Source organism: Dasypus novemcinctus, chromosome 15 (genome assembly GCF_030445035.2).
Source record: "Dasypus novemcinctus isolate mDasNov1 chromosome 15, mDasNov1.1.hap2, whole genome shotgun sequence".
NCBI lineage: Eukaryota > Metazoa > Chordata > Mammalia > Cingulata > Dasypodidae > Dasypus > Dasypus novemcinctus.
In genome coordinates this window covers 8,194,094-8,219,201 of record NC_080687.1, presented here as the reverse complement: position 1 = coordinate 8,219,201, position 25,108 = coordinate 8,194,094, and the positions used below count along the sequence as shown (strand labels likewise).

Below are 25,108 nucleotides of genomic sequence, written 5' to 3'. Positions count from 1 at the left end.
CTTTTTGCATCAGCTCACCATGCCTGCCTGTTGTGTGAGCTCACTGTCTTCTTTTAGGAGGCACTGGGAACCTCTACTCTCTGCTTTGTTGAGTCTCTCATTACGTTTTTTCTTCTTGTGTCTCTTGTTGTGTCAGCTTGCTGTGCCTGCTTGTTGCACTAGCTCACTGTCTTCTTTAGGAGGCACTAGGATCCAAACCAGCGACGTCCCATGTGGTAGACCAGAGCCCAGTCATCTGAGCCACATCCACTTTCCTGCATATCAATGGATGTGACACTTCAGTACCTTCAGGGCAACTACTAGTGCAGTTCATGGATAATTTGGCTCTCCTTCTTCCAGGCACATGGTGGGAGAGTACTTTTCTGACCCTTTCAGTTTGGGCAAGGCCATCTGACCTACCTTGGCCAACAGCCAGCCAATGGACATGTGTGCTACTTCCTGGTTTCAGTCTTTAAAGGAACATGTGATTCGCTGTGTTCTCTCTGCCTGGGTCTGGGTTCTGCTGACAGTGGAGGCCCGGGGCTCTGCGTGAGCATGACGTGGGGCTCAGCCTCCTGCGGCCTCAGGTGCCCGTTTATGTGAGCAAGAAATACTCCGAGGCTTTTGTTCCTTGTTTGTTTTTTTTTTTCAATTGTAAGGATTTCTTGACAATGAAGTGTATTCTAACCTGACATACTTCCAAAGTTGTATCTCTCCATTTCCAGGTCTCTTTTGTGTCTCACTTTTCCCTGGTTCGGGGGGGATCAACTAAAACATAAGGATGTAACTGCACATGTTGAATTGCAATACGACCTTTTCTATGAAAGGATAACTCCAGGTGGTTGGAGTCAGAATTGAATTGAGTTGCATCGCAGTTGCTGGTTGAGTTATTGCGGAATTTGCCGTTGGTGTCAGAAGTTGCAGAAGTTTATTGAATTCTTTATATTCAACATTCCCTGTTGACCTCATATGTGGTCAATATAAAATGACTAAAAATGACCTGTAGTTTGCCATGCTCTTTTTTCCCCTCTGCTGATGTAACTGCCAGTGTCCCAAGCAGAGAGGCTGCTCCACTATCCTGAGTCAAGACAACCGGGAGCAGAGCTAGAGGTGACCCTTGATGGACATTTAGTGTGGGAGAAGAATACATCTTTATTGATGTAAGCCTCAGAGTTTGGGGGGCCTTTGTTAACTGCTGCATAAGCCTATCCTGACAGGTAAACAACATAACCTCAATCCCACAAAAATTAGAAAACACCAGCAAATTACACATCCTGGAGAGGTAACCTCTACATTCTTGGAATTTCATTATTATTATTATTATCATTATTATTATTATTACTGGGGAAGAGGAATTTTCAGATCTTCTTCCCATTTTAGGCCTCCCTCTCCTTAGTGGTTGGAATAATTATTGACCCTTTTACTCATTTCATGTTATTATTGCTTTCTGAGGAGGAGGAAATGCTAATCTGATTGATTAGAACTCAAGACGTTCTCCAAAACATGCTTTATTCTTTATTAAAGATCAAGGCCGACAGGGCTCCTCTTTTTCACTTTTCATCTTCAGAGGCCTTGCTCCCACGGGGGATGCCGTTCCTCTCTGCTTGATCTCCTGGGCGAGTGCACCACTCCGCTCTCTAGACCGAGCCATGGTGGATTTAGATGGGAAGGAGCTGGAAGCAAGAGGCTTCCCCTGAGCCTCCTGCCCGTTGGCCATATTCCCCCGTCCTGCTGTTGTAGAAGTTGAGAGAGGTTCAATTATTTGCATATAGAAAGGCCAGGACTCAGGAATGTTTTTGAGAAGGAAAAATGGTTTATTGACAGTTGGCCAGACTCTGGAGCTTTCTGTTTCAAACCAGAGCCCTGAACAAGAAATTTGAGTTCCTTTTATTTAGAGAGGAAGGGTCAAATTGTTCTTTGTTTCAGTGCTCAATAGGCTTGAATTAGCATATATCATCCACATCCTAGGTAAGCTTTTAGCACATTTGGTTTGCATTTTCCCTGAATATTTAAAGTTTATAGAGTTTGCGTTGCTAAACTGTTTTCTGGGACTGGAGTCGTTGCCATGGTCACCAAGGGCAGGACTTCAGCCTCTTACCGTCCCACAGCCACAAGTCAGGACAGACAGCTTAGGTTAAGGTTATCTCTGAAGAGACAAAGAGCCTCCCACCCACAGCCCACATCACTGCTTTACCACAGCCCTGCAGCAGGCACGACCAGCGCCTGCCCAGGTTGGTCCAAGCAAGACTTGGGCACAGTTCCTTGGGTTTATGACATTTAGGAATGAATCCCCAGAGGAAAGGATAAATGAAAGGCGGGATTACCCCAAACCCCAAATACCCCCAAACAACCCACTCCTTTTGGAACATACTGTCAGCATAACCATTTCCTTATTAACGTGATTTCCCAAGCAAAGGCGACATTCCAAACACCCAGAATGTGTACTCACCAGGTTAGTTACCCATCAGCTCTTGACGGAAACTTAATGTTGTCTTGAGGAAGAAATAAACAGAGAACAAAATGAAGAATAAGAACTAGTCAGGACTCACTAGACCTATTCTAAGTTAGCTTTTTTTTTTTAAGGATATGTTTTGGGGATTGATTGTTGTGAAATGAAGCTACAGAGGAACCTGTAGAGTCAACAGGTATTCATCAAGCCCAGTTCTCTGCCAGGCAGTGAGGACAGTGACAAGGGAGTTACAGGCTCTGTCCTTCTAGAATTTACAAGCCAAATTATTAAGACTTTAAGAAGTTGTTTCTTGTGTAGTGCTGCCATCAGCATATAATTTAAACAACTACAGGAAACATTATGGAGTGCCACAATGTAGCAGTATTTTTAAAAATATTCTATTTTCTGCAAGTATTTCACAGTCAGATAATTCTTGTAATAAAAATCACTGAGCCTTGCATGCCCAAACTGAATAGAATTTTCAGAAATGGGAACTGTGAGGATTTAAACTATTCTCCTCTATTTTTTAAAAATCAGATTCAAGATCTTTATGAATAACTGGACATTTTTTTGGGGAAAGGCTTTCACATTTGCAAGTTGATGAGGCAATCCTAGCTGAAATGGTAATATCTAAAGACTTCATTTAAAGAAACAAACCCAGGTCTGGATTTTTAAATAGCCCTAGATAGTGAATTGGATTGTAATTCATTTGTGCCCTAAGGCTTAAATTCCAGACTGACAGTGGAGAAAATGCATTTGAGCACAAGTGTGGGGGCAGTTTAAATGAAGGAAAGTAATTCATTTGACTTTTAAACTGTAGTTATCCAGATAAGTCAGTCAAAACGCCAACTTCCACAATCTGTCATTACTGAGAAAATGATGGGAACTTGAAATTATTTATTAAAAAAAAAATCATTTCTCATGCTATGCAAGTTAATTCAAAAGTTATTTATACAACACCTTTTCGTGAGAGGCATTTTGCTACTCTGCGGATACCAAGGCAAATGAGACGGTATCGAAACAGTTATTAGAGAATGTGATGGGGCTGCCATAGAGATTGCATGAGGCGGGTGCACCCTGGGAGGCAGGTGGGGGTGGGGGCCTGGCATATGGGGGGGATAAGACCTTGTAGTTGTATTTTTATTTATTATTAATTTTTTAAATTTTTTTCTATTATTTTTTTAAATGTTACATACAAAAAATATGAGGTCCCCATATACTCCCCACCCCCCTCACCCCACTCCTCCCACATCAACAACCTCTTTCATCATCGTGGGACCGTCACTGCATTTGGTGAACACATTTTTTATCTCATGCTTTGCCGATTTCTAACATACATAATTGGCAGAGCAGCACTTACATAATTTATAAATAGACCTATAGTACATAACCAAACCATTTGGAGAACACTGCAAAAGGAGAGCGGCAACCGGAATCACTGCGGCTGGGGTGTGCAGGCTTCGGGGAGACTAATTAATACGCCATCGAAACCCGCGATTTTGCCAGGCAGGAAAGTGGGGGTGCCATTTTCGTCAGCAGGAAAACATCATCGCAGTAGGCCGGAGCTTGAGCCCAGAGCCGGGAGGAGTGGGTCTGCAGGCGGTGGGTGTGGGCGCCGCCCGTGTCGTGCCGGTGGTGGGGACCAGCTCTGCACCTTCCCGCTCGGGGCGGGCCTGTCTGGCCGGGTCCCCTGCTGAGGGCCCTTCTCGCTCCGCTGGTGGCTCCTGACCACAGCATGCCGTGCCCCGGGCGAGCCCAGCAGTCTTGCCTCCACCTTCCTGACTCTCAGCACCCCGTGTTCTGTGACTCAGCCTCAGACGTGTAAACAAAGCATTGTACTTCGCGTGATCCCAGACAGAAGCGTGCTCAGTCCACTCGTCTGAAGCCCCTAAGCTCCGTGCCTGCAGTGTGTGTCCTCGCAGCCTGCCCCTCTCGTCACCACTGCCCGTCCTTAGCCTGTCGCTGGGCTCCGTACACCCTAAGGCCCTTCAGTGCGCCCCCTCAGCTCCCCTGAACCGAGGCTTAGCGGCAGCCCAGATTGGGGATTTCCTCCTTTGCTCTCCTTTTATCGTAGGTCCCTTCGAAAACAGATGTCGGTGAACAAGGCAGGGAAACACAAAAACAACGTTTGCTTACTCTTGGAAGCCAAAGAACACGACGATTTAATTTAAGCAAGATGCTGCCAACATTTGCTTGACTTAAAGCTACTAAAATGCCATTTCTTAAAATTGTATTTGCATTCGTGTAAGACGATCGTCATGCCACAGCTATTTTAATGTTATTGAAGTTGGGAAACCTAAAAGGAAATATATTTTTAGAAAAATAAGACCTAATGTTAGCAGAACACTCTGGGTTCGGGGCTTCTGTTCTTGACTGTGCTGCATAAAGGAATTTAAGGATATGCCATGGGGCAGGCAAGGGGGTAAGAGTTTATGAAGAAACAAGAAAAGAGATAGTACACAACTCGAGACGTGGGAGTGGGCAGGCTCCAGGACAGGTGCGCACGTGGGGCCCAGGTGAGGCCTTTAAGACCTTCCCTCGCCCCTTCCTAATGTTGGGGAGGGGTCCAGCTGTTCGCTCTTCTGATTGGTGGCTCACCTGGTAGCTCTCAGGGGGCCAATGTGAGGGCCTGTTGTTGGGGAGTTATCTGGGGTTCCCCTTAACCCCAGAAAGAGTTCCAAAGGGGACCTTGTGGCCGGGGTCTAGGTGGGGTCTTTCTGCTTTGTTCTTAGTGGCAGGGGGTTTCCGGGCGGGGTCCCATGGCCACAGCCTCTGCGGGGTCCCAGCTGTGACTCGTCGTCCCCTCTCCTGCCTCACTAACCTGCCTCACCATCACATGGTTTGGCTCCAACTTCTTCAACCCTTGCTCTCTCTAAGCTAATAAGACATCGTCAGGGGCGCTGTCAGCTCACCCCCCCCTCCTGGAAGCCCCCACCAGAGCCTGCGTCCACCCCCCACTCCACGAGCCCCCTGGCCAGTGCTCCCGCCTGCTTAGCATGTGTGCAAGTGTCCCCCTCCGTGCCATTTAAGGGAGCCACGCTGGTCTACTGGCCACTCTGCAAGCAGATCTCTTGCTTCTCTATGTCTTTCTCACTTCTGCCAGCCTGGGTCCTCCCCTCATTTTGTGACTTAAGAGTCAAATTGCACCTTCTTCCTGAGACCATCCTTGATTATCCAGACCGGAGTTTTCTCTCTCCCTCTCAAGAACACTCAAAACCTTTATTACAGACCCGGTTCTCTGCATCGGGACCTCTCCTCACTGCCTTGTTCAGTCATTATTCACGTGGCTGCTTGGGAAGACCTGGACAAAGGTAAGGGACGTAATTTGCAGTACTCACCTTCTCTTTCCAGGTGCTGTGTGAGTTCTTGACGGGCGGAGGCTGAATTCCCCACCTTGTTTCATGCCCCATCGCAGCTAGCCCGCAGCTCCTCAGGGCAGAGGTGGGTGTTCAGGTCGGAAGAGCGGAAGGAAGGGTGAGGGGGTGCCAGGTCCACTGACCTCCATTCTGGGCTGGGGGAGAGCTGCCCCATCCGCCACCCTCCAGCGAGACGTGAGCAGCAGGGACTTGGGTCATTCGTACAGAAAGCATTTGATGGCTGACACTTGACTCCCCAGGGAGCCCTGCCCCTGCCCCAGTGGCTGTGGGAGAAGACTTGGGTTGAGCAGGTGGCCAGCGGCCAGCGTGGAGAACTCACAGTGGAGAACCATTGCCCTTGAGAGTCCGGGGCCAGCAGCAGACCAGGTGTGAGCAAGAAAGCCACTGAAATTTGGGGGTTGTTTGTTACCGTGGCATGACCTCGTCCAGCTGACTGATACTTATTATTTTAAATCCGTGGTGAGGGTTTATTTAGGTAACAGAGCCAAAGTGGGCTTCCTGCCAACATGGCAGCTCAAGCACAATCTCTCTAAAACTAAACGGGGAGTGAATCCAGCAGTTAAACAACAGCGGGTTTGGAGTCAGGTTGACTAAGGTTTGAGTTCCCGGCCCCCACAATTTACAAGTTTTGTGTCCTGAGCTGGCAGTATTCAAAGGGTTTGGTCTCAGGATGCCTTTATACTCTAAAAATTATTGAAGACCTCAAAGAGCTTTTGGTTATGTGGGCTACAGATATGAATATTTACTGATTAGAAATGAAACAGAAATTTAAAAATATTTATTGCTTCATTAAAATGACAATAATAAGCCCATCACATCACTATGCTATATTTTTATGATAAAACTATTTTCCAGAAGAAAAAAATCTAATGATCCTTTTTTGCATTTTTTGAATTTTTTAGATGAAATAGACTTTATCATCTTTTTTTAAAGATACAAGGATCACACAAAATGTTACTTAAAAAATATAAGAGGTTCCTATCTACCCTACTCCCCACACCCCCCACTCCTCCCACATCAACAACTTCTTTTATTAGTGTGGTACATTCATTGCATTTGGTGAAAGCATTTTGGAGCACTGCTACATGGCATGGATTATAGTTTACACGCTCCCCCAGCCTACCCAGTGGGCCATGGCAGGACATACAATGTCCAACATCTGTCCCTGCAGCACCACCCAGGACAACTCCAAGTCCTGAAAATGCCCCCACGTCATACCTCTTCTTCCCTCTCCCTGCCCTCAGCAGCTACCGTGGCCGCTGTCTCCACCTCAATGCTACAGTTTCTTCCATTGCTAGAGTCTCAGTAGTTCTATAGTAGAATACCAGTAAGTCCACTCTAGTCCATGGTTTATTCCTCCCTCCTGAGGACCCTGGTTCTTCTCTCTTTAATATCTCATTTAATGGATGGTGGATTCTCATATCTGTTTTTTTCATTTTTTATGTTGGGATATATTGTTTTGGATGAAGTAAATGAAGGAAATCCAGCTTCACACAGATACGTAGTTGAGAAAGGGAGGGATATTTTAATAACCTTTTCAAATAACTGTGGATATTCTTTGATACTAAACCAAAACAATCAAGAGTTTCTTAAAAGTTAGTTGCAATGTGGAATCTTCAAGTTCACCGATTGAAGCCGTATCAGTGTACTTTCATTATGTCTTATGAAAATCCATTTGTTTGTCTTATACTTGGAACAGAACTTTTACACGCATGATTTTCTAACGTCATACGGTTGTTTGAAAATTATTGTTTCGCCGAAATATACAGACCTTCCAAATATTGATGAATTTCATTATTCAATATATAAATTTAAAAAGTCATATTTGTTAACACAATTATCAATCTTATCAGAAAAATCTATAAGGATTGTGAATCTGTCAAGCTCATGGGGGCAGATAGAAGTTTTCCAAAATTCCAAGACCATGTGAAAACTTGAATTTTATTATCGGCAACAACTCATTCCAGTTGTTTTCCTTGAAGTGACAGTCTCACTTTATTTGTTTTTGAGAATCTCTTGCCCAGTCCCCAAATCTGAATAATCATAATAATCAAGCTGTCAGTTGTTCAACTAAAAATGGTGTTCAGTGGCAGAAAAAGGGCAGGTTCAGCTTTTAACTCAATCATACAGGTGTTTTTTGTTTTTGTTTTTTTTTGAAACATTACGATAGGCAGCAGAAGTACTAAATGATTCCACTTCAATATGTCACAGGTCATATTTAAAAGATGTATACTCAAGGCAAAATTTGATAAAATTAGTCATTTTGACTACATTTCCAGGACATGCAAGGGCCTTTTCCCCGCCTTGCACTACAGTTTAGGGCCAATGTTAACACCTTAGTGCTAAGGTGACAGCACTTTCCCCCACTCTTGCACTATCCGTGGAAGTTCAACACAGAGAAGAATGTCTTAGGATTGTTACCAAGTAGTTGTGCCCTGGAGAACAGGGCCCCACAAGAGGGCGCGGGGAACCTCTTTGAAAACCAGTCTTCGGGCAAGTCACGCAGCCCCTCTAAACCTCATCCCCCCTTCTTTAAAAGAGGTGTGATCGTAATAGAGCCGGTTTGAGAATTCCATGAAATGTCATTTAACATGGAATAATGTGCACTTAGGATAGTGTCTGGTATTTGATAAGGGTTCAGTGAGTGTTAGCTATTACTGTTAATATATTGATATTGTGAGAGCATAGCTAGCCTCTCCAAAAGTAGTCGTGAGAATAATCCTCCATTTCTCTCCACCAACTTATCCCTCGGGCCGCTCTGCACTGGGCTGGCGCACCATGAGCCTCCTCATCTCTCTTTGCTCCACGGTACCTGCTCACTCGCAGGATTCACTGCCTGACCTCGGCCCTGCTGCTACTACCCCAGCTAAAGAGCAGGATTTAAGGGAACTGCCCACCGGGCTTTTTTTTTTTAAGATTTATTTTTTATTTATTTCTCTCCCCTTCCCCCCCACCCCCTGTTGTCTGCTCTCTGTGTCCATCCGCTGTGTTTCCTTCTGTGTCTCTTTTTGTCATGTCATCTTGCTGTGTCAGCTCTCTGTGTGTGCGGCACCACTCCTGGGCAGGCTGCACTTTTCTCACACTGGGTGGTTCTCCTTGCACGTGGGGCTCCCCTATGTGGGGGCACCCCTGTATGGCACGACATTCCTTGTGCGCATCAGCACTGTGCATGGGCCAGCTTATCACACGGGTCAGGAGGCCCTGGGTTTGAACCGTGGACCTCCCATATGGTAGGTGGATGCCCTATCAGTTGAGTCAAATCCGCTCCCCTACAGGGCATTTCTGGCACGCACTCACCGTGATCTTGACCTGCCAGAGACTCGGTTTCCTAATCTGTAAAGTAGGAATAAGAATAGTCCCTTTATTATTATTTTGTGTGTGTGAGGGTTATACGAAATAATTTGAAAGTTACTGGCAGAATGCCTGGCTGCAGTACGTTTGCAGTACATTTTAGTTTTTCTTCTTATCCCCTTTCCTTATAGTTTATTTTTATTTTTTCCCCATTCTTGCTTCTTGTCCTCTCCTTCTCCAGTCCATCCAGAACATTACAATTGAGCCGGTCTTCTCGCAGCATAACTTGTTCATTAAGTCAGGGCCTGTGTCCCCAAAGGACATGCTCAAGTCCTCCCCCCGCCCGGTGCCATGCATATGAAATTATCCGGAAATAGGGCCTTTGAAGGAAGATGTGACAAGTGAAGGAGCCAAATTGGATTAGGGTTGGCCCTGATCCAACCTGGCTGGTGTCCTTGTATGAAGAGGGAAATGGATAAAGGGACAGACATACGTGAGAGGGAGAGGCCGTGGGACACCTGAGGCAGGGGCTGGAGGCCGCATCTGCAAGCCAGGCCGCCCGGCACCCCCGGAACTGGCCAGGAAGTCCTCCCCACGGGCTTGAGGGGGGCCGGCCCTGCAGGCACCTTGATTTCGGACCTCTGGCTCCGGAGCTGTGGGGCAGTACGTTGCTCCTGCTGTGGGGCTTTGCCACAGTGGCCCTAGGAAACTGAGGCAGCGCCCTGCGCCCAGGAGCTCAGCTGCCTTCTGCTGGGCTCTCTGTTCGGGGCCGCAGAGCTAGGACCAAGGAGAGACCTGAGGAGCTTTCCATCTGCAGTGGGCAGTTCGGTCACCACCTGCTTAAAAGGCTTTCCTAACTCAACGCAAGGTCACTCTCGTTGCATGGCCCCCGGCCCCCGGGGCTGGGCCTGCCCGGCTGCCCGGCCCCTCCGTGCTGGTCAGCCCAGCTCCTCCCCGTCCCTGAGGTCTTCTGTCCCCTGGCTTCCCTGCACTGCTCACCTGTCCCTTGCTTGGGAGGCCCGTCTCCATCTGCCCAGCTCCCTGCCCATCTGCAGGAGCCCTCGCTGGGCCCCACGTGGAGAAGCTCCCTTCCCTGCACCGCTGCCAGCCTGCCCCCCTCTTCTCCTGAGGGTACTCACCGCATTCCACAGAGGCACAGGCTGGCGAGGGCTGTCTCGTCCCCCCTGTCCAGAGGGAAATGCATTTTCTTCCTAACCTCAGAGGGCACGGGAGGGCCTCCCCCATGCCGCGCTTGCCGTCGGATAAAGGAACCAGGTTTTGCTTGTTCTGCTGAGGCCTTTAACCAGGATCCTGCCTCTTACAGGAGCTGTTGTAAAATGAACACGTACCTCTTAGCACGAGCACCGAAACACCAGCCCAAGGCGCGGGGGCTGCAGAAGCACCCAGCCCACACCTTCTGCTCTCTGTAGACGTCAAACTCAGGCGCTTCCTGCCCGGGAACTCGCCGCTGCAGGAGGATGTGTGAGGCCAGAGCCCAGCAGCGCATCTACTTCTGACGAGGAGTTTCTAGGACACGGCTCGTTCTCGGGGGGACGCTTCAACGCCGGTGTGTGTGAAAGAACAGAGGAGAGGGCGGCGCTGCCTTCTGATTCCCGGGCTGGCCCTGGGGGCCTGCCAAGACGTCACCTCTGTCGTGTTACCTGCATCTTTTTTTTTTTAAGATTTATTTTCTTTATTTATTTCTCCCCACCCCCGAGTTGTTTGCACTTGCTGGGTCTGCTCATTGTCCTTGTTTCTTTAGGAGGCACCGAGAACCGGACCTGGAACCTCCGACGTAATTGTGTGAGCCACCTCCGCTCCCTGCTTTTGCTGTGTCACTCGTGTTCTTCTTGTGTCTCTTGCTGCATCTTCTTTTTTTTTTAAAGATTTAGTTTTTATGTATTTCTCCCCCCCACACACACACATTGCCTGCTCTCTGTGTCCATTCACTCTGTGTTCTTCTGTGTCCGCTTGCATTCTTGTCAGCAGCACTGGGCATCTGGGTCTCTTTTTGTTGCGTCATCTTGCTGCGTCAGCTCTCCATGTGTGCGGCGCCACTCCTGGGCAGGCTGTGCCTTTTTCATGTGGGGCGGTTCTCCTTGCGGGGTGCATTCCTTGCACGTGGGACTCCCCTATGTGGGGGACACCCCTGCATGGCATGATACTCCTTGTGTGCGTCAGCACCGCCCTGGGTTTGAACCCTGGACCTCCTATGTGGTAGGTGGGTGCTCTATCAGTTGAGCCAAATCTGCTTCCTGTCTTGCTGTGTCTTCTTGCCACACCTGTACGTCATGCCATCTTGCCGTCTTCTTTAGGAGGTACCAGGAACTGAACCAGGGACCTCCCACGTGGTAGGCAGGAGCCCAATCGCTTGAGCTACATCTGCTTCCCATTACCTGGGTCTTGGCTTAGAGTTTTTAGGCTGTGAGAATCCCTCAGTTGAACCTTTTTGGGTAAAAATCTTGGTTGAATACCTGGCTTGACAGAATGGTTTTCCCTATAACTTCTGAGTAGCTTTGGAAGCAAAGTGAGAGAAGCTCCTCGAGGGTGCTGGTGATGCCACTTTATTTCTAAAATTTTTAATCTTTTTATTTTGCCACCGTGCTGAAGCCATCCGAGGCGTCTGTTCTGTGGCCTGCTGCTGGCGCGGAGGCTGTGCCCGGATCTGCCCGAGTGAGGAGGTTTTGGCCACGCCTCTTTCCTTCCTGCCCACTCCTCCCAGGGGGTGAGGAGCCTCTTCTTCCCCACATGTGAAGGGGCCCAGGGCCAGCCGCTGGCCGTGACCTGGTTCTGGGGCTGGCGGGAAAGGCCAGCAGGTGCCCGGTCCAGGACGTTGGGTTTCACTGCCAGACCCTGGTCCTGATGGTGGGAGGGGGCTGAGTGAGAGGCCCCCCCCCCCCCGCGCTGAGCGAGCATCTGCCCGGGGAAGCACTTCCTCTTTCTCTCTGCCCAGGAACTTCCTGTTCTCCTTTAAAGCCTTTGTCAGAAGTCATTTTCGGATCAATTCCTGGCCCTCAGACTTTGTCCTACCCTCTGTTTATTCCAAAGTGCTCCTGTCCACCTTGCGTTAGCACTTACCACATAGCAGACCATTTTTGCCTCCCTAACTAGGCTGTTTGGGGGTCCAGTGCCACGTTTTATGCTCCCCTTGTCTGCCGAGGAAGGGACACGTCGGCTCGATGGCACTTACTATCAGCCGAATGAATAACTGAGTCCAGCCTTTCCAGCCTCATATGAAGTTATAAGACCAGAGGCCATCAGTTTGGAACTTGATCATTAGATTATTGGGCTGGCTATGGTTTTATGAATATGTCTTTATGCTTTCCCTTGGAACTTAGGAAAATTCTTTCCAAAATTGCCAGCCTGCTTCAATCCTACCGCGACAAGGCCCCAGAGAAAGAGATGGTGCCCTGCTTTCATTTATTTATTTCTCACTTTCAAGGGACGCGGCAGAGTTCCGGGGACCAGCACGGGGGCGCAGCGGGAGCCAGAGTGAGCGGCCCCAGCCGTGGCCTGCTCTCTTCCATAGCACAGCTCTGGAGATGATGGGCTGATGTTTTCTTCTACTGAAGGCTGCCCCTGACGGTCGGTGAGTCAGGTGGCAAAAGTGGCACGGAGGGCAGCAGTGCCCAGTTCCTCGGGGTGGAGCTGAGTCTCCTCATGAGCTTGCTTTATTCCAGGAAATGCTCTCTGCTTGCAATTGGGAGAGAGAACTCCCAGCAAGTCCATTTATCACATGACTACCGTAAGTGAAAGGCAATCCTTTTTAAAATGTGAGTTATGGGGCTTTGCCATTCATCTAAGTCTACTGTGGGAAGGCAGAATGCCAGCACAAGTTTATTACTTAAACAGAGTGCGCTCTGCATTGTCTTGAGGGCTCAGTTTTCCATGGCTTGTTCTGATGCACAGCAATACCCTAACATCATGAATTTTGATGAAAACACGGATTAAGTACCTAGAGTTGCTTGTTTCTGTATGTGGAGTAGACACACGAGAACACATACCTGGAGAGCTAGCTGTTTTATTAGTTTTCTGGGCCTATTTAAACACACCTTGGTTAAATATTTAATATCCAACATATGTGAGGAATATTTTCTTGGAAGAAAGCTAAACAGCTTTGAAAAATTGGAAACCTTCTAGAACTCTCCGCCAGGCAGGTAAGTTTTAGAAGTTTTCCAAGAAGAGTAAAAGGGATCAGTGCAGTCAATCACACATTTGAAAAGCCCAAGAAAGGAAAGAGAAGGATTCCTAGGCTTCTTTTCTCTTTTCTTGGCATGTGGCCACAAATGTCGGCCAAACGGGAAAAACGGCACTATCTGCATTCACACAGAATGGATAACACAAAATATTTAGTCTCAGATTTAAGAAGTCATTATAAAGCACAACGAGAGGAAGTGCATGGTCATCAGACCTCCTTTTGGTAAACTGCAGCAGCTGCTGCACTGACACTGCCCTAAGGGGTCCCGGCTAAGCCCCAAGAGCTTCCCGTCCACAGAGCTCAGGCCGGCAGACGTTACCCCGCGTCTTTGTCCCCCACCGCTCCTCCACCTTGGAGTCACAGGTTCTGGCGCTGCCGCCCAGTAAACGCTCGTGAAGCAGGTGAATGTTTTGTGTCAAGTGAAGACCCAGGTGTCGGGCGGGTGCTTAGCACTATCGCAGGCGCTTGGTGTCAAGAAACGTGAGGGTGAGTGCAAGCCGGGGGCCTGCCTGCAGGAGCTCCTGCCTGACGCGATTCAGCCGGAGATGACCACCTGGTCGCATCCACCTCCTTGGGCACCGAAACGGATCGAGGTGTTGGAGGCACAAGGCAGGGCAGCCCCATCGGAGAGGCTTCTGGTTCTTGGCTGCCACCGCCCTCCTCTTCAGCAGCCACGAGGCAAACAGCCCTCAGGGCGCCTCTCCTGGCTGGGGAGGGGTCCTCGGCAGTGCCCTGGGGACAGGAGGACTTCCTGAAGAGGCATCTGCTCCGCCCCATCGCCACTGTGTATCTCCACTGGAACTCATTTTTATCAGATTTTGAACAAAATCACACCCTCCCTCTTCCATTACGGCGAACACTTAAAACTTCATTTATACAAAATTACCTTCACCCAAACCTCTATGAAAGCCAAATTCCAGGCCTAAGCCATTGGCCAGATTCCATTCACAAAAACGATTTTAAGCGAATGAGTTGAGCTGGTTAAAAGCACCTTCATCAAAGAACAATGGTGCCAACAACGCGAAGAGTTGAATTATTGATTTTTCACACAGCAGATGGTCCGGTGGCAGGGACGAAAAGGGACTTCTCCCCCTTCCTTTCCCCACCCCCCCATCCCTTCGGGGGTCACAAGGCTCAACTGACCTCTTGCTGGGGACCCAGGAAAGCGGGGTGCCTGGGTCAGGCGGCCGGGCACGGGGCGAGAGGACGGGGCCCGGGCCAGGCAGCCGTGGGAGAGGAAGGGGAGCGCAGGTGGCGGCGCGAGGCCGCAGGCGCCGAGGCCACCGGCCTGCACGAGCCGGTCCCCCCGGGCGGCCCGGGGCCCGCGGGCGGCGCGGGGCGCTCCCGCTCGCGGCCGCCAGGGGGCGCGGGCGCGCGGCGCGGGGGGCGGGGGGCGCGGCGGGCCGGGCGCGCAGGGCGGCGGCGGCGCAGCTCGCTCGGCGCGCGTCTGCGGAGCCGGTGCCCGCGCCAGGCCGGGCGCTGCCCCGCCGCCGGCATGCGCCCTCCCGCCCGCCGCCCCGCGACGCCCGCGCTGCCCGCGCTGCTCGCGCTGCTCGCCTGCGGGCCCGGTAAGTCGCGCGCGGGGGGCGCCCCGGGGGCGGCGGCCGCGCCCGGGTCCGCGCGGGGAGGCGCGGGCGGCCCAGCCCGGCCCCGGCCCGCCCCCGGGGCCCGCGGCCTCCCGCCTCCGGCGCCCGGGCCGAGCGCGCGCCCCCGCCCGCAGCCCGCGGCGCGGGGAGGCGCGACTGGAGAAACTTTTGCCGGGAGCCCGCGCGGCCGTGGCCGCCCCGCCGCGTCCCGCCCGCGCGCCGGGGCTGGGGACCGAGGCGGGAGGGCAGCGGGGCCGCAGCCGCGCCGTGGGGCCCCCCTCCTCAACTCCCCGCGCTGCTCTGGGGGCAGCTCTGCGGGGACCCCGGGAGCGACCGTGGTTCCCCAGGACCGGCGGCTCCTTTGGCACACCCACCCTTTTCTGCGGGTTCCCCGGTCCGGACGGGGGGTGCGGGGCGGCCCCGGGTTCCAGGCTGGGAGCGGCGGGGCGCCGGGGAGCCCGGGGTCTCCCCCGCTGCCCGGAGCACGCGCCTGCAGCCCCGCGTGCCGCGGCCAGGCCCCTCGGAGCAGCCTCCCGCCCCCCGGGCCTGCGGACACGACGTGGCGAAAGTTCCAAAAAATCATCGGGATTGCCTTTTCACGAGGGTATTTGTTCAAGTTTTAACGCGCGTGGGGGCGAGGAGGGCCCCCGCGTTTTGGCGTCGCGGAGCTCAGTCACGTCTTCCAACCCCACTCCTGGGGTGCCAGCCCGGCCAGAGGCGGTGGCGCAGGGCTTTTGGGAAGGGCAGTTGGGGGTCGGGGACGTGGCGTCCCCGCACGCGGCCGCTTTGTCCAGCCCGGCCGGCCCTTGGCGGCCGTTTCTATTTGGATGTTAAGTCTCCGGATGCGGGGCGCCTTCTTGGCCTCTTGGTGTACCCCTGGCATTTCTGGAGGTGCTCAGGAGGTGGAGCAGAGCGAGGGATGGTAACTGGTAATGAATTGTGCCCGCGCATGATTAATTCGGCAGCCACGTAGTTAAACTGTTCGGGCACCTTGGGCAGAGGAGGATGTACTGGGTGGTGGGGCGACCTGAACTTGGCCGGGGAGCCGCTCAGGTGGATGACGGAGCGCATGGCCCGGGGGGCAGCCCCCGGAGGAGAGGCTGGTGGGTGGGATTGAGGCGGTGACTCCCCGCGGCATGCCTTTGGCGTATTGCCTGGAAGTTTTGCAAGTCTCCAAGTGGGGTGGACGGGAGCTGAACTTGGCCTTTTATTTATAGCTCTGAACTTTATAAGGCTGCCCCCCGGGACATGATGCTTGTATGTAACACCTGCAGTGTATGGGCTGGGGTGCACATTTGTATTGCTACATGTGACTGTTTTTCACTGCCCTTAAGGGAATATCTGCACTGTCCAGACTTGATCCTACATGAAAGGGCATTCACAAGGAGCTGAAATGTCAACACATTTTTAGAGATGTCTATTAGCATTTTGAGATTGGCAGATAAGTACAGTAAATAAGACGAATCCCATTGAAAGGTCCCTGTGATTCATTTGGGCTTTGTCAGCTGGCGTTGTGGGTTGGTAAGACAGGAGCTGGCTGCTTCCGTGTCTGATGCGCATTGCTAGGACGTTTCACCGAGCTCCACTCTCATGTTGGGGGACGGTGCCGGGGTGTGTAAGTGGCCCCTCTCCTAGGGTTCTTGGAATCTCGCCGAGACAAAGAAGGTGATGGGAGTTCGGTGGCATGTGAACAATCCTGGTAGTTTTAAAATATCTTAAATGTTCCCCTAGAGGATTTTCCTGACTGTATAAACGAAACTGTATAGTTTAGTTTCCACACAAACTAGCATATTCATTTGAGTTTTTCAGAGAAAAGTCAGTGTGGAAAATTTCTTTTTAAACCCCCTTGCATAAACAAAATTGACTGCAGCCCGCATTCTAAAGTTCCAGTGCCAGTTCTAGAATCAGAAGACTTATTGAAGCTTCTAAGCCACCACTTCTTAGCTGGGTGGCTTTAGTGTCTTCGAGCTTCAGTTTTCTCATATATAAAATGGGAGGGATGGACTTTAGAGGGAGCCAGGAGATAGATGTAGAAATTGCTGGATGGGGCTTCTGGATGAACTCATAGAAGATGGCCCTTTTGCCATTTCATTTTCTACTATGGGGACCTAATGGCTGGAGCCTCAGTGGCCATCTTGTGACCATGAGGCGACTTTGAAGATGGGAGCCACTGGTAAGGTTGGCAGAACAGAAAGAAAGAAGCAGCCTAGGTGCCAGATAGATTGGAGCCACGTGCCAGCCCTGGAGTGCCTCCTTCCAGACTTGTATTGCAGGGATAAAAATAAACCTCTGTCTCATTGAAGTCCCAGTTGTTTGGGTTTTCTGTTCTAGGCAGCCTAACTTAATCCTAATTGATGCATATGTGAAAGTTTATATGAACCAATGGCAAAATGATAGATATTAGCTTTTAGCTCTCTTACCCTGTCTCTACTCCAAGATTGGGTTTCTTAGCAGCTCCCCAAATTAGGGATGATTTTTCATTCTGAACCAGGTCTTGCTTAGATTCCTTTCAGTGCAGAGTCAAATTTTAGGCCACCCAGAGTCAGACCCAATTCAAGGTGGTTTTATGTTTCTTGATTTTTGTATTTTGAACCCTCCCTTTATTTCTTAAGCAGTACTCAGATATTACTGGGTCAGAGTTTAGCTTTTTGGATGGTTCTTTGTTGTCCGGCAGTTGCCCAGGTCATGGACATGGCCCAAGGGAGTTTGCCTATGGGGGAAGGGCAACTGCTGCAAATAAGGGGGTAGGGAGTTGGGCAATGTGAGGAGGTAGCCTGACCTTTTTTAAACTTCCTCTGGGGCAAACTTGTCGGCCCAGGACTGGAGCCAGTTCTAACTTCATTGGGGGCACCAAAGGCCAGATTTTTTTGCCCTTTTTTTTTTTTTTTTTTAAGAAACATTATAAAGAAAGTAAGCACACAATTTCTAGGCATGTAGGCACAAAGTGTCTTCTACTGGGGAGTTGACAAATGCTTTATGCTTTTCCTCCTTGTAGGACTTTGTACTCCACCTTTGGGGTTGCACAGCTTCTTGCTTAAGAACAATATACCTGAGTCTCCGTATGTTCATTCCATCTTTTTCAGGATAAAGAAAACTTGTGGTGGGGACCTGGTTCCTCAGACTTGTTACTGAATAAGGGCATCCCTTAATATCCTATTTCAAAGCTCTGCTCACTAAACCACCACTACATAAAGCCCGTTCAGTGTAGGTGCTGATTGGGACTACAAAATGTTAACCATCTAAAAATAGGGATGATATTTAAAAGATACACTGTACCCAAAGCTGCTTTCATTTATTCAAAAAAGTAATTGTTGCGAGCCGCCTCGGGGACAATGGGGGAACAAGCTGGCGGGTGCCCAGCCTTGCGGAATTTGCCAACTGCTGTGAAGGAGGAGTTCCTGTTGATGGATGCTGTCACCTGGCCTGAGCAACCGGGTGGTTCTGTCCCCCGGGTGATATTTGGCAATGTCCAGAGACATTTTGCGTGTCCCAGCTGGGTGGGGGTGCTACTGGCATCTGCCGGGCAGAGGTAGGGCTGCTGCTGGTCCCCTGCCGTGCCCAGGTCAGCCCCTGCGGCAAAGAACCGTCCGCCTGCAAGTGGCAGGGGTGCGCAGCGGGGAGGAGCAGGTGGCGGAGCTGAAGAAGACTTCCTAGAGGAAGCGGCACTGAGGCTCAGACCTGGGGGGAGGGGGCCCCGTGGAGGGGGAGGGGGCCCCATGGAGGGGGAGGGGGCCCCATGGAGGGGGAGAGGCAGGCAGTCCAGCCAAAGGGCTCCAGGGTCCGAGCCTGCCAGCCTCAGGGGCTGGGGCAAAGCGGGGCCTTGCAGACCAGCTGAGGATTTGGGCCTTTGTCCTAAGAGCAGGGAGAGGGGAGGGGAGACACATGATTTGACTTCCACTCCACGAAGCTCCCGCTGGCGCTTGAGGAACCGGGGTTGGAGTGGGGCACAGTGGAGGGGGCAGCCTGCAGGGGAGAGGGGTGGGGAGAGGCGCAGGGCTTCCAGGGCTGTTGAAGCAGCTGTGCTGTGATCGATTGGGTGCCGTGGGGCTGAGAGAAAGGGTCAAGGGTGACCCCAGGTGGCTGCCGAGCTGCGGGGTGCCTGGTGCTGCTCCTTCCTGACACAGGTGCTGGTGGCAGAGGACAGGGCTTTTTCCCCCCTAGTTACTGTTTTTATTTTTAGGAGGTACCAGGGGTTGAACACAAGACCTCATACCTGGGAAGCAGGCGCTCAAGCCCCTGAGCTCCACCTGCTCCGCGTTTCTAATTTTTTTTTATTTAAAGATTTATTTTATTTATTTCTCTCCCCCCCCACCATTGTCTGCTCTCTGTGTCGATTCGCTGTATGTTCTTCTGTGTCCACTTGCATTATCAGGTGGCACCGGGAATCTGTCTCTTTTTGTTGCGTCATCTTGCTGCGTGAGCTCTGCGTGCGTGTGGCAACACTCCTGGGCAGGCTGCACTTTTTTCACACGGGGTGGCTCTCGTTGTGGGGCGCACTCCTCACACATGGGGCACCCCTATGTGGGGATGCTCCTGCATGGAATGGCACTCCTTGCACGCGGCAGCACTGCGCGCGGGCCAGCTCACCACACAGGTCAGGAGGCCCTGGATTTGAACCCTGGACCTCCCATGTGGTAGGTGGATGCTCTATCGGTTGAGCCATGTCTGCTTCCCTCGAATTACTTCTTTTTTTTTTTTAAGATTTATTTATTTCTCTCCCCTCCTCCCACCCCAGTTGTCTGTTCTCTGTGTCTGTTTGCTGCGTGTTCTTCTTTGTCCACTTCTGTTGTTGTCAGCGGCACGGGAATCTGTGTTTCTTTTTTGTTGCATCATCTTGTGTCAGCTCTCCATGTGTGTGGCGCCGTTCCTGGGCAGGCTGCACTTTCTTTCCTGCTGGGCGGCTCTCCTTACGGGGCGCACTCCTTGCGCGTGGGGCTCCCCTACGCGGGGTGTCCCCCAAGTGGCAGGGCACTCCTTGCGCGCATCAGCACTGCACATGGACCAGCTCCACACGGGTCAAGGAGGCCCTATGTTTGAACCGCAGACCTCCCATGTGGTAGACGGACGCCCTAACCACTGGGCCAAGTCCGCTTCCCCTTGATTACTTCTTAATTTTTGTTTTTAGGGGAGTGAGGGTGAGTTCCATTCTCAGTGCCGAGGTGCGGGTGTCTGTGCGGGGTCGGTGCCATGCCAGGTGGCAGTTACCTGGGCAGCTCTGGAGCTCAGAGGAGAGGTCCAGGTGGGGGAGATGTTTGGGGACTATTATGCTAGATGGTGATGTGGGAAGATTTTTTTCTTTTTTAAAGAAGGGAGTCTTGATGGCCAAAATGAATTCATTTGATGTTTTTATTTAGTGTGCCAAAGAGTTGGTAGAAGTTGGGAAAGAAAGCAGTCATTATTTGCATGCTATAAAGCTGCAGGTTTCAGCAATGATTAAAAGTATCATCACGTAAAATTTAATCTAGCTCAAATATAGCAATGCCATTTTCTCCTAGGAATATGATGTATTTTGGCTCCTAAAGGGATATTTTGTGAAATTGAGAAGGTCATATATTTGAGTTTACATCATTGCTTCCTGTAAGCCATTCAAGGCTCTTTATTTATCAAGCTGAATTTATCTTCTCCAGATCCTTGAGGGTGGAGATAGCTTTTATGGATGTGAGTCTTAGTTTATGAGATGAAGGGAACAAAGGAAGACAAAAGACCAAGGCCTGTGGTGAAAATAGCCCTTGAGTTCCTGCTTACCTGTCCATCCCAGTGTTTCTCAAGCTTCAGTGCTTGAGACTCTTAAAGAAGCACCTGCTTGTTAAAAAAGGCTGATTCCGGGGCTCCAACTCCAGGTTTCCTGATTCAGAAGGTCCAGGATGAGTCCTGTGGATTTGTGGTTTTAACAAGGTGCCCAGGTGAGTGGATATGTGGGCAGGTGTGAGGACCCCTGCTGGGCGACGTGGACCCAGGCATGAACTGGACTGTGAGCACGTGGTTTTCATCTCCTAAACCTCTGAGGAGTGTAGAGATGACTGGCAGTTGCTTTTGTCTTTAAAATGACGATAGCGAAGTGTGGAATTGTCGCCTAATATTTACCAGTCAGGTGGTTCATCCACTTGGGAATGGAAACCCCATCTCTCAAACTGAGTCTTTCTCTGCTTCCAGCATCATTTGGTGGATTTTCAAATGCAATTGGAGGGAATATACTGCATGGAGAATATGCCTTACAAAGTGAGAGCAGTGGGTTGTTGGAGCAAAGGGTTTTGAGTGATGAGTGTATTAGTCAGGGTTCTCTAGGGAAACAGAACCGACAGGAGATACCTGTAGATAATTTGGGGTTTTTATAAGAGTGGTCGCAGGTGACTGTGGCGATGGGCAAGTCCACATTCCGTCGGGCAGGCTGCAAGCCAGGAGCTCTGTTGAGGGTCCTCGGTGAGTCCCCAGTAGAAGCCGGCGCAAGTGGAGATGGGAATTCTCTCTTCCGACTGCTGAAATCACTTCCCCTCTTAGGTCTTCAGCTGATGGGACGAGCCTCCTCTCCCTGCTGAAGGCGGTCTCCTCGTTGACTGTCACGGTAACCAGCCACAGTTGCAGTCAGCTCCCTGACGGTTTAAATCCATCGCGTGTCCTCATAGCAACAGCAGGCCAGTGCTTGCTTGACCAAACAACTGGACACCATCACCTGGCCAAGTTGACGCATGAGCCTACCCATCACAAAGCACAGGAAAGGTCCTAGGGAAGCAGGTTTGGCTCAACTGATAGAGCGTCCGCCTACCACATGGGAGGTCCAGGGTTCAAACCCAGGGCCCGGTGTGGTGAGCTGGCCCATGCGCAGTGCTGATGCACGCAAGGAGTGCCCTGCCATGCAGGGGTGTCCCTGCGTAGGGGAGCCCCACGTGCAAGTAGTGCACCCTGCAAGGAGAGCCACCCCATGCGAAAAAAGCGCAGCCTGTCTAGGAGTGGCACCACATATATGGATGCAGTAAAATGACGTAACAAAAAGAGACAGATTCCTGGTGCTGCTGACAAGAATCCAAGCGGACACAGAAGAACACACAGTGAACGGACACAGAGAGCAGACAATGGGGGCGGGGAGGATGGGGAGAGAAATAAATAAAAAATAAATCTTAAAAAAATAAACAAAAGGTCCTAGATGAGTTAGAACCTCTCAGGGTGTATATTCCACAGATTGAGGTGGACTCACAGTGATAGCGTTAGAATCCACTTTTTTTTTTTAGGTACTGGGTCTGGAAATTGAACCTGTAACCTTGCATGTGTTGTGTCAGTGCTCAACCACTTGAGCTATGTTGGCTTCTTAAAATCCACTTTTGTAACAGATAAGACACCTAAACATTAGGTGTAAATTGAGTTTTTATAAATTAACCTTGGGAGGCAGACTTGGCCCAGTGGTTAGGGCATCCGTCTACCACATGGGAGGTCCGCAGTTCAAACCCCGGCCCTCCTTGGCCCGTGTGGAGCTGGCCCATGCGCAGTGCTGATGTGCGCAAGGAGTGCCCTGCCACGCAGGGGTGTCCCCACGTAGGGGAGCCCCATGCACAAGGAGTGCGCCCCGTAAGGAGAGCTGCCCAGTGCAAAAGAAAGTGCAGCCTGCCCAGGAGTGGCGCCACACACATGGAGAGCTGACACAACAAGATGACGCAACAAAAAGAAACACAGATTCCCGTGCCGCTGACAACAACAGAAGTGGACACAGAAGAACATGCAGCAAATAGACACAGAGAGTAGACAATAGCGGCGGGGGGGGGGGGGGAAGGGGAGAGAAATTTAAAAAAAATTAAGCTTGGCAGTCAACTGTTCAACAGTACCCTTGTGACATATAGGAAGTACACCGTGTCCTCGTTTCCTTGCTTGAGATTTGCTCTCTGCTCCGCTTAGTGTGATCTAGGGGAAGTTAATGGCTCAGATGATGGACCCGGCTTGTTGGAGTGGGGTTTTGAATCTCTCTCCCTCAAGCCTTGTCTGAGATGGCATTTTCTTGTTTTCATGTCCTAGGTGATTTGTTTAAAGGAGGTATGAATCCAAGAATCCGATGACCTTTTTCTTTCTAAAATACATGGTTATTTCCAATTTCTCTCTTTTTTTCCTGGTCTTTCCTTCCTGTGAAAATATTTACCCTCTGGCATACAGGACATACTGGTCCTTTGGAAAACTTTGTCGCCAAGTGGAGAGAAGCCTATTCCATGGTCCGTTTCCCCATGGCCTTCTGGGATGCACTGAGTGTGTTTTGGGTGGAACAGGGTCACGCTGGGTGGGGAGTGGGCTCAGGACGAGGAGGGAGGCTGCCTGTGTCCCCACCGGTCTCCGCACCACTTCCCTCACGCCGCCGAGTCGCCTTGTAGGTGACGTAGAACCCCCAGAATTGGGGAACAGGGTTGCCTGGTCTCCACTTGCCGTGGTGGCAGGAGGGTGCTGGCAGCCCTCCTCTGCTAAGGGGTTTGCTGTTGGGCCCCCGAGCAGAAGCCTGGCAAGCTCAGCACCGCCCTGTTCCGAGCCTGCCAGGACTGTTGCCCATCCCATCAGCAGGGAGCCCACCAGGGGCTCTGAGAGGCCAAGCCCCAGCCCAGCGGTGCTCAGCTGCGAGGTGGCAGAGCCTGGATTTGAACCTGGGCGGCCTGGCTGCAGCCCCCAAACTCCTGAGCAATGCCGGGACTCCGCCTCTTTCCGGATCTTTCTGTTGCCCTGAGTGCCTTCGCTGCACATGCTCACGACCTGCCATCTCGAGGCGTCTCGTGTGGCGTTCCGAGCCCCTTGAGCTTCAGAGCCGGCGGGCGTGTGCTGGGGGGGAACTCTGGTACAGGCTTCGCCCGTGGCCTCTGCGGCCCGTACGCTGTTTCGTGAGGGGTCAAGGCCGTGATTCCGGGCCCTTCCCCATGCCTGCACTGGAGCAGCAGGACGCGGCCTGGGCGCCCAGCTGGACTCCTTTTGGCGGGCAGTGTTGAAATGGGCCCTCCTCGGCCGCACTTGAGGGTGCCGGCGCCCCACCGTGAGGCCTCTGCTGACATCCCCTGCCCCCTGCTTCTCCTCCTGGCCTGGCCGTTTGGGGGCCCCTCTGTAGGCTTGTCCCTGGAATGTTGGGGTGCCCCTGCCCTCTCTGGCTCCACGAGCTGCCTCCGGGCGAGCACCTCCAGTCCTGGGGCCCTGGCCGTGTCGGTCCCTCTCCCCTCTTCCCTAACACCCGAGGCCCCTCCTGGGCATCCCATGGCATTATGGAAGCTTGCGCTGTCCACGCGCCTGTGCGCCCTCCTCGAGGCTCTGGCCTGGGCACGGCTCCCTGCCTCAGTTTGCCGGAGCTGCTGTGACAAATGCCACCAGCCGGTTTTGGCTCACACAACAAGCACTTACCGTCCCACAGGTCTAGGCCACGAGAAGTCCAGAATCACGATGGCGGCCGCTTGCTTCTCCCCCAGTCCTGGGCGCTGTGGTGCGGGTTTGCCCCGGTGCCCCGGCTCCCGGCTTGCGTCCGCCTCCGCCCTGTGGCCAGTCCTCTCTCTGCGCCCCTGCCCTGCGGTTCTGCTGGCTTCCGACCTCTCCCGTGTGGCCTTCCCAGCTGCAGGCCTCCTCCCTTTGTGAGGCCAGCCTGGTTCGGTGGGCCGGGCCCTAACAACTCTTTCACGAGGTCCTCTTTACGGTGGGCGCACCCCAGGACGCGCTTAAGGACGTGTGTCTGGGGGTACATAGTCAACCTCCCCACGCCCCAGCAACCTGGTCACCCAGCTCTGAACCCGGGAGCCCATGCCTCGTGCCCCTGCCCTCCTCACCACCTGGCCTACCTGCTGGCCCTCCTCACTCACCTGGCCTACCTGCTGGCCCTCTTCACCACCTGGCCTACCTGCTGGCACTCCTCACTCACGTGGCCTACCTGTTGGCCCCCCTCACTCACCTGGCCTACCTGCTGGCGCTCCTCACTCACCTGGCCTACCTGTTGGCCCTCCTCACTCACCTGGCCTACCTGCTGGCCCTCCTCACTCACCTGGCCTACCTGCTGGCCCTCCTCACTCACCTGGCCTACCTGTTGGCCCCCCTCACTCACCTGGCCTACCTGTTGGCCCCCCTCACTCACCTGGCCTACCTGCTGGCCCTCCTCACTCACCTGGCCTACCTGCTGGCCCTCCTCACTCACCTGGCCTACCTGCTGGCCCTCCTCACTCACCTGGCCTACCTGTTGGCCCCCCTCACTCACCTGGCCTACCTGTTGGCCCCCCTCACTCACCTGGCCTAC

General features: G+C 52.0%; 1 protein-coding gene across 4 annotated transcripts in view; it reads left to right on the top strand.

Annotated features, from left to right (window-relative positions):
* Nucleotides 1-14,697: 14,697 nt before the first annotated feature.
* The window catches only part of B3GLCT (beta 3-glucosyltransferase), a 147,384-nt gene continuing 136,973 nt past the window's right edge, over nucleotides 14,698-25,108 (top strand). For 3 of the 4 annotated variants that reach the window (XM_058276992.2, XM_058276993.2, XM_058276989.2), the window contains exon 1: nucleotides 14,698-14,862. In XM_058276992.2, coding sequence (XP_058132975.1) covers nucleotides 14,790-14,862 — 73 coding nt within the window. In that variant the 5' untranslated portion in view covers nucleotides 14,698-14,789. The remainder of the gene's footprint in view (nucleotides 14,863-25,108) is intronic. The other variant, XM_058276988.2, reaches the window with a different exon arrangement.